This window comes from Lathyrus oleraceus, chromosome 1, assembly GCF_024323335.1.
Source record: "Lathyrus oleraceus cultivar Zhongwan6 chromosome 1, CAAS_Psat_ZW6_1.0, whole genome shotgun sequence".
Classification (NCBI taxonomy): Eukaryota; Viridiplantae; Streptophyta; class Magnoliopsida; order Fabales; family Fabaceae; genus Lathyrus; species Lathyrus oleraceus.
In genome coordinates, this window is record NC_066579.1 from 317,991,087 (window position 1) to 317,999,251 (window position 8,165).

Below are 8,165 nucleotides of genomic sequence, written 5' to 3' on the forward strand. Positions count from 1 at the left end.
TTTGTTGTCTCCACTTTTTCCCACTGATACAAGTATTTGAATCCTCCATTTGCATCTGATAGAGAGGTGTTTGTATAGTCAGATAAGGTTGTGTTGTAAATTCAAATCACAGGAGCAAGTGTTTGAATTCTCCATTTGCAAGCTGACAAAGCTTATGGTAGCTGAACATATCAATTTCATCCCCAAAGTTGGTCCATAACTCAGCTTTGATGGACTTGTCACTGTCAACGATACCAATCACTTCTACAAAAGCTGTAAGAGGAGATGGTAGGGGTGAATCAGGTGATACTTTTACAATAATCTGCTTCTCATCCGGTGATTTTCCAATGACAACTAAACCCTCAGATCGCACGAATTGTATCACTGTACGAACCCTTCTTCCAACACAGCAGGGTAACAGTTCCATATTGACAAAGACGGCAGGGCTTAATGAATCCATATTCAGACTGATTCAATTGCAATCTGCAATGCGAATTGGTTTATTTTCCTGTTGACTATGAAGTAGCTTTCTCCATTGCTCTTTGCACTTATGATTTACTTTAACATTTCTAGTAATTTTGGTCAATTCAACATTTGATGTTGTATCTGAATTCAAGCGACCCCTTTTTGATGATTCTGAAACCTTTGGAGCGCAATCGGCATAGCAGGTCTGTAGCAGGCTTGTGAAATGGTTTGTTGCAGGTTTATTAATTTGTGAGTTTTGGTTTAGTGCAAAGTATTGGCAATGTTTTTTTTGTGCTACAGGATTGGCTCTAGTTGGACGTTGCAGATGCTGTCGGTAACTCAAGTATGCTGCTGGATGTTGTGTTGGTCTGTTGCAAGCATGGATATCCATCCTGTAGGGAATTTGGTTCAGGTTCACGAATTGGCTCACCCCTTTTTAGCTAGTTGAACTTTGATGCACATGTCCATGCTAACTTGATGATGGCTTTGCAGGATGTGGTAGTTCACTATCTTAGGGCTTGGAGCACTTCAGTCTCTGTGAAAGGTTCCAATTGCTGATTGCTTGCATAGGGTTCTTGTAAAGTGACTCAGTTGGGCTGTCTTGCACTATGGGTAAAATCAAGATCCTATCTTTTTACTCATTGATGTCCTGGTTTATTATCCCACTATTAAGTTTATTGTGGTACCATAAATGTGAAGGCTGATTTTTCCATACATTACTGCAGGATTGCAAGCATGCTGCAGCTTCCTTGCAGCAGGTATCACGCTTCACGACCTAGACTTGGTCGGATTCGACAACTTACGCTCCAGTACTTCATGGTATGTAAGCTTATTCATGCTCTTGATAGAAATTCATGACTACTCTACCTTACTTGGTATCACTCGTCTTGAGTCATGGTTTGTGGCTCACCTTGGCTTGCTATTTGCCAACATGCTATCTTGCATCAGGCCTTTCGAGGTTTGCTTGGTGTTTATGGATGTGAAGCCAAGCACATGTCTGCAGCAGGTAAAAATTTCTGTCATCCTGCAACTATCCGCAGCCTTAGGTTCATGATCAAATGCGCATAGCATATGTTGACTGTTAGCATGGATTCATGATCTAATTGGCCCACTGCATTGCAGCAGGGTATTGCCTCACGTTTCGCGACATTCCAAGGCATATTTTGTATGGTTTTTGCAGGTATATCCCAATTAACGAAACACAAGACGCTAAAGGTCATGGCAGTTGTAAATGGAGGAGCAGTACGGTTCCAATAACGAAGAAACAACCGGCAACTGCTGCGTTGAAGCCTACAGAAATTCCAGCTGCTGTAATCCGCTTGCAGGTTGTCGGAATTGCGGCGTTTGGCTCAGTTTTGAAGCTTTGTTACCGTTCTTTTGCAGGTACTCGGTTGGATTCGAGTTTGGCCCTGGTTTTGTGCGTGGTTGGTATTTTGCGGGTGTAAACTTCACGATACCGCTGTTGAACGGTGTTTCAGGCTCTGTCCAGAGCCATTGACGTTGTAAATAAGACTGACTTAACGGAAGCAAGGCTATAACGTGGAGGCTTCTGTTTCATGACAGCAGTGATCCCTGTAATGTGAGGTGCAACCACGCTAGTTCCAAACTGCAAATCCTTCTCCATCATATATTGTCTCATCAGTTCTATTTAGAGATAAAGCACCCTAAATATATGAACCCGGAGCTAATGTATCGGATTCGAGAAGATCTGCTTCCAACCCAACCTGGTGTAGCATGGAATCATGCTTCATGCTTCCTATGAATTTCGACATTATTCATTGCCACGCCTTTTTGCATGTTCTGACTCATGATTTGCAGGATTCTTGGAATTGGCTTATGTTGACATGTTTTTGCTTCAGGGTCCATGTTTTGCTACATGTGCTACTATTTGGGTTCGTGCTCATTCTGAACCATGTGTTCATGAAGTGGATAATGGCTTAAAACAAGATAGCCTCAAGTTCACCCTTTGAAATGATGAGGAAAAGTAGTAAAGATCAAGAATCAGCACTGGAGAGTAGATATAAGATCTAGGACTAAGGGAGGATTTGAGTTGACTTTGGTCAAAGTTGACCAAAGTCAACACTTGGTCCAAGTTATCTAATTTTTTGCAATTTTCATGTAATGACCATTTTATTGCTTTGTAATGGAATTTGAAGTTTTGAGTGAAAAGGATTGACTAGTTTGAACAAAATTGGATTGGCCTTTTTCTCTTTTAAACTTGATATTTGGAAATGAATGAATACTTGGCAGAAATGAACTAACTGACGAATTTTAATGAATCAGACTTGAACATGACTTGTAACTTGGAGAGGATCATGACTTGAACGTGACTTGTAATGAAATTGGACAGACAAACATCCACGGATAGACTATGCAATGCTAGACTGTGATAAATATTGAATGATTCCCAATAGGCCAGAATAGACAATGTCATGGGTTTGCCCCAGACCTATGGACCAAATTCCAAGTGACTTGAATAACATTGACCATATGGAACAAAGCAAAGTATGAACCATGTACTTGAAGAGACCGGATGAAATGGCGTTAGGCAAGATATGTCCTCAGATTAGGTAAGACCAGATGAAATAACATCACATGTACTTATGTCCAACCCACATGATACAAACATATGATGCACATGAAGGAGCATGAAGTATATGGGATCGAGAGTAAGAGGATCCACAAACATGAACTATGCACAAGAGGTTGAGTGATACTTGGTCGAGCAAGAGAGCCAAATGAAAGATGCAATTAGGGTTATGGGCTCACACAAGGGCATGGGACATGATTAGGGTTTATGGAACCATGATTAAGTAGGAATCTTAGATCAGGGTTTCGATTGTTAAGCCACCTCAAATTGTTGGAAAACCCTAAATTCCGCTTGGTGCAAGCGCAAAGCCAAGAATTCAACTCACATGTCCCCTTGTGATGAACCATGCTTATGCAAATGAGATGAATGCTCATGATGATATGCAAATGTCTAGGTTAGTGATCTATATGATCAATGTGAAGAGTGAAGCGAATTTTGGGGTATGACAAACCTCTAAACTTATTCTTGTCCATTCTTAATTTACTTCATATAATTCTTTGATGTGTGTGCTTTTATGCTAGGGGATCCTATGTGAGCCAAATTGAAGAACCATTGCCATGTTCATCCAAAGTGAAAGATACAAGAGACATTGGGGATCTTCTAAGAGATTGTTTGATTATGTTGATTGCTTGAGCTTACAATTATTTTGCTTGCATATTCCAAAGGATGGGAGCTACTTGGATCATCTATATGATCTCAAGAGAGGAACTCCATTTGTGGTCTTGTTTCTTATCCCTCATCTCTTGTATGATTAGGACTTTAGCCATTCTTCTTCTTCCCCTCACTCTAACCCAAGCCAAAACTTTTTGTGCAAGCATTTAACACTTGTTTTCAAACATTAGAAACCTAAGCCTTATGCTTTTGATTTTCAAACTTTCTTTTCATAACACTTATTTTGAATTGAACTTTTAAATCAACTTTGACCATATTTTGTACATACTTTTCATTGGTAAATATAACTCATTCAAATACTTTTGTGGTTTCAATGGCCATTTCTTATTCAAAACTTTTTCATAACCTTTAGCTATTAGGTTTGAGTTATCCTTGATGTAGATGTAATACTCACCTATATCCTTAGTGATTGACAATGAGTCTTCCATGCTTATTATAGGGTTAACCCCTCACTAGCATGTTGAAGCTATTCTCACATGGTGGATTTGTGGTTTTAGGTTGAGTTTTCTCCCTTGGATAACAACAGACCTTAAGGCTTTTGGACCAATCAATTCACTAACTTGTTTTGAGCTTTTTACCCCGAACTACGAGGTTTTGATCCTAATCTTTTTTTAAGATGGTACGTAGGCAATGGGTTTATCCATCCAAACACAAAATGTAAATAACTTGTATATTCTTCTCTCATCTCTTCAATCATGTTTGCACAAATAAATTTTCACAAAATACCAACCTTACAACAAGTATGAAAAGGGTTCCCTAGGAGTACCTAGGATGTTTTGGATGCTTAAAACCTTCCCATTGCATAACCAACCCCCTTACCCCGATCTCTGACATTTTTACTAGTTTTTTATTCGATAAAACTTTTAGGTTTTTGTTCGCTTTCTAACCATTCCTTTGGATAAATAGAAGTGGGGTGGCGACTCGACTTGTATGGTTTACCTTAGATTTAATCAATATCTCTAAAGGTAACGAATACCCCGCTACATCAGGTAACTCTTCCCTTATCTTATTTCGAAACATTGGGGACAATGTTTGATTTAAGTGTGGAAGGAGCCTTTATCGCTTTTCTTTGCTATTTTCAATTAGTTTGTTTGTTTTCTTTGCTGTTTTTAGATAGTTTGTTTATTTTTATTGCTTTTTGTTTACTTTATTTTATTTTTAGATTTGAGTGTCTTAGATAATGCATGAGTTTGACGAGTCACCAATATAGTGTATCTTTAGTACAGTCTAATCTCCTTATACCTCTAGCCTTAACAAAAAAATTTTTGCAAAAGAAAACAGTGTTATTCTGAAAGTTTTTGGGTTTTAAAGACGGGTTTGAGTAAGGATGCGGTGACTTGGGAGAACTTTTTGAAACATCAGTATTATTTTAGCACCATAGACTTCGTAAATATAAGAATCATTCCCGAAACCCCATATACCATGGCCTTAATCATCATTTCAGTATAAGTCCTCAGTAGTTTATCTCAACAGTCAGCTCCGGCCTACGCATCCTCTATGTAGGGGACCGATGAACATAAGTGAATGATCCAGTGAAATAAAAAAATAAAAGAAAGCAAAAAGGCAACTCCGGTATAGGTGACCCTCACAAAGTCATTTAAACCAAAAAGTTTGTAAAAATTTGCTACAAAAAGAAAAAGAAAAAGAAAAACTCACCCGCTGTTAGTGGGTTCAGAGGTATCTGGCACTGAACTCGGTAGGGCAGATTACGATCCGATCCCCCACAACTGCAGTTGGGTCAAATAACAGGGTTTACACATATTTATGTGCCAGGAACCCCATGTTTTGGATCATAATCACTAACAAGTCACTCTGCTATGAAACATGTACGGATAACGGGCTTAATGTGATTGCGCCTAAATGAAAATGACACAAAAAGAGATGAAGAGACAGGCCTGGGTATTGTGGGATGATATGGGTTGGTTAATATAGGAATGAAGTTTATGTTCGTGTTTGCGGATAAGTGTCATAATGATACCCTCAGTTCACTCAGTTAGTACCTATCACTGCATCCCGACTTGAACTTAGAAATCTTTCTAGCCCGAATCAATTGTTGACACATGTTCTTCTTTTATGAGGTTTTTAGTGTTTTGCTTGAGGACAAGCAAAGGCTTAAGTGTGGGAGAGTTTGATGACACTGAAATTCACCGTATTTTCGACTCCGATTTCGCATGCATTTTAGTAGTTTTATTGTTATTTTGTTGTGTTATTACTATGTTTCTCTTTGTTTTCAGGTTTTTACTTTAATCGGAGCCCCGATCGAGAAAAGGAGTGAAAAATAGCTAAAAACCCTAAAATTCAGCATTTTGTACTTGTGGCTCCCACTGTGGTTGGCGCCATGGACCCTGCCATGACGTGTCCTAGCTCAACTTCCCTCAACTGCCACGTTCCCCACTACTTCCACTAAGGCGCCACATATTTGCCTTGTGGCGGACGCCACAAGAGGAAAAGTTTTCCCTCCCAAATTCAAACTGAAGGGCGTCCTTGTCATTTCCATCATTTTGCTTGCCTATAAATAGAGACTCGAATTCAATTGTTTAATCACCTAAACTTAGAGTAGAGGAAGATCCAAACTTAGAACAGAGGCAAACTCAGAACAAACTTTGTTCACTTAGGCATATATTCAGTATTTTAAAGTGGTAATCGCTTCGCATTGGGGTGTCACCACAATTGTGTAATCGAGTCTGTGATCGAGTCTGTAATCGAGTTTGGAGCACTTTGGAAGGAAGTTAATCCTGCCGCCATTTTCATTTCCGCTTTGCATTTTATTCAACCCTCCGATTGGAGCAGGTTTTTATTACTTTGCCTTTATCTATTTTATTTTCCCGCACTCGCACTTTACTTTATTTATTTTCTCGCACTCGCTTTACTTTATTTATTTCTCGCACTCGCTTTACTTTTATTTATTTCTCGCACTCGTTTTACTTTTATTTATTTTCCACACTCGCACTACTTTTATTTACTTTCCGCACTCGCACTACTTTGATTTAAATTCAAACGCACCTTTACTTTACCATGTCTAACTAAATCTATAAGGTTAGGATGTAAGGATCGTAATTAAACCGATAATCCATACAATTATTCGTAGAAACACTTAAGGGCTATTTTGACTTTCAACTTAAGTTTTCCCGCACTTAATTTCCGTTGGGTAAGATCGAAAGCCGTCCAACGTCTTTTTAAACTTAATTGTTTTTAACTATTTCAAAAACAGCGAAAGCGCTTTGTTTAGTTCATTAGGAGTTTTTAACTTAAGAAGAAAAGAGATTTTAAAACTATTTTCGGACGTGTTTATAAGTTTAGAGTCTGGTTCGTGAGAACCTCTTTTGGTTAAGAAATCCAGGTTAAAATACTTTTCAACTTAGTCAAGATACTATATTTCTTAAAAATAGGTTTACTACTCTAACGCAATGCACGCCTTTTTATAAGTGACAATAAGAGGGTTTGATTAGGGAGTCCAACTCGGTTCTGAATACGCGAAAGCGACAGTTCCTGTTAAATTAGTTCTTTTCAAAGTAGGAAACACTGCCCATAAGTAGTTCTATTAGCAAGTACTTGGATTATTAATTGATTATGTGAATTACATTCGAGCCTGTCTTTATTAATTGAACTTTATTCAACACTTTACTTTTTATTGCACACTCTAAAAACCCCTATTTTGATTACCTAAGATAAACACCATAACAATAGATAACGATAGATTGACACTTGGTCTCTATGGATTCGACAATCTTTTATATTACTCTGACGCGTTCGTATACTTGCGAAAAGCACGCATCCGTGATGGATGTCGAAGCTAATGAAATATAAGTTTATGATTTAGGACCAAGGATCGAATTTAAACCTGAGCCATCAAATAAGCCATAACCCAAGAATGAGGAAATTGATGGTTTAAATGCTTAAATGCTCGACCGCGTCTATGATGACGAGCCTCTAGGGTTCAAAAAAAATCCAGTCGCCACAGGTTTGGTGGAGATAAAACTGCTAATAAAGAATGGTAAGAAGTCGATCAAGCAAATGCCAAGATAGTTCGTGCCAGAAATTCTGTTGAAAATTAAAGAGGAGATCGAAAGACTCCTAAGATGTAAGTTCATCATGACGGCCGGGTATGTCGAATGGCTGGAAAATATCGTCATGTAATTAAAAAGAATGGAATACTAAGGGTTTGCATAGATTCCAAAGATCTGAACACTGCGACCCTAAAAGACGAGTACCCAATGTCGGTGGCAAAGATGATGGTCGATTCAACAACGGGTTCCAGATATCTTAGTATGCTCGATGGTTATTCTTGTTATAACCAAAATTTCATTACAGATGAAGATGTGCTAAAGACAATGTTTCAATGTCCGAGAGCCTTGGACACTTATGAATGGATAGTGATGCCTTTCGTCTTGAAAAACGTGGGTGCAACATACTAGAGGGCAGTGAATTCGATTTTTCATGATTATATTGAAACTTTCAT

The 8,165-nt window shown here is 38.4% G+C and overlaps 1 protein-coding gene across 1 annotated transcript; it reads right to left on the reverse strand.

Annotated features, from left to right (window-relative positions):
- On the reverse strand, window positions 1-471 carry LOC127115715 (replication protein A 14 kDa subunit B). Its single transcript, XM_051047184.1, has one exon. It carries the CDS (start codon window positions 437-439, stop codon window positions 107-109), a length of 333 nt encoding a protein of 110 aa, XP_050903141.1. The 5' UTR covers window positions 440-471; the 3' UTR covers window positions 1-106.
- Window positions 472-8,165: the final 7,694 nt, after the last annotated feature.

Excerpts from the sequence above, each read along its gene's own strand:
- LOC127115715 (XM_051047184.1), bottom strand. The coding sequence starts at position 439 with ATGGATTCATTAAGCCCTGCCGTCTTTGTCAATATGGAACTGTTACCC.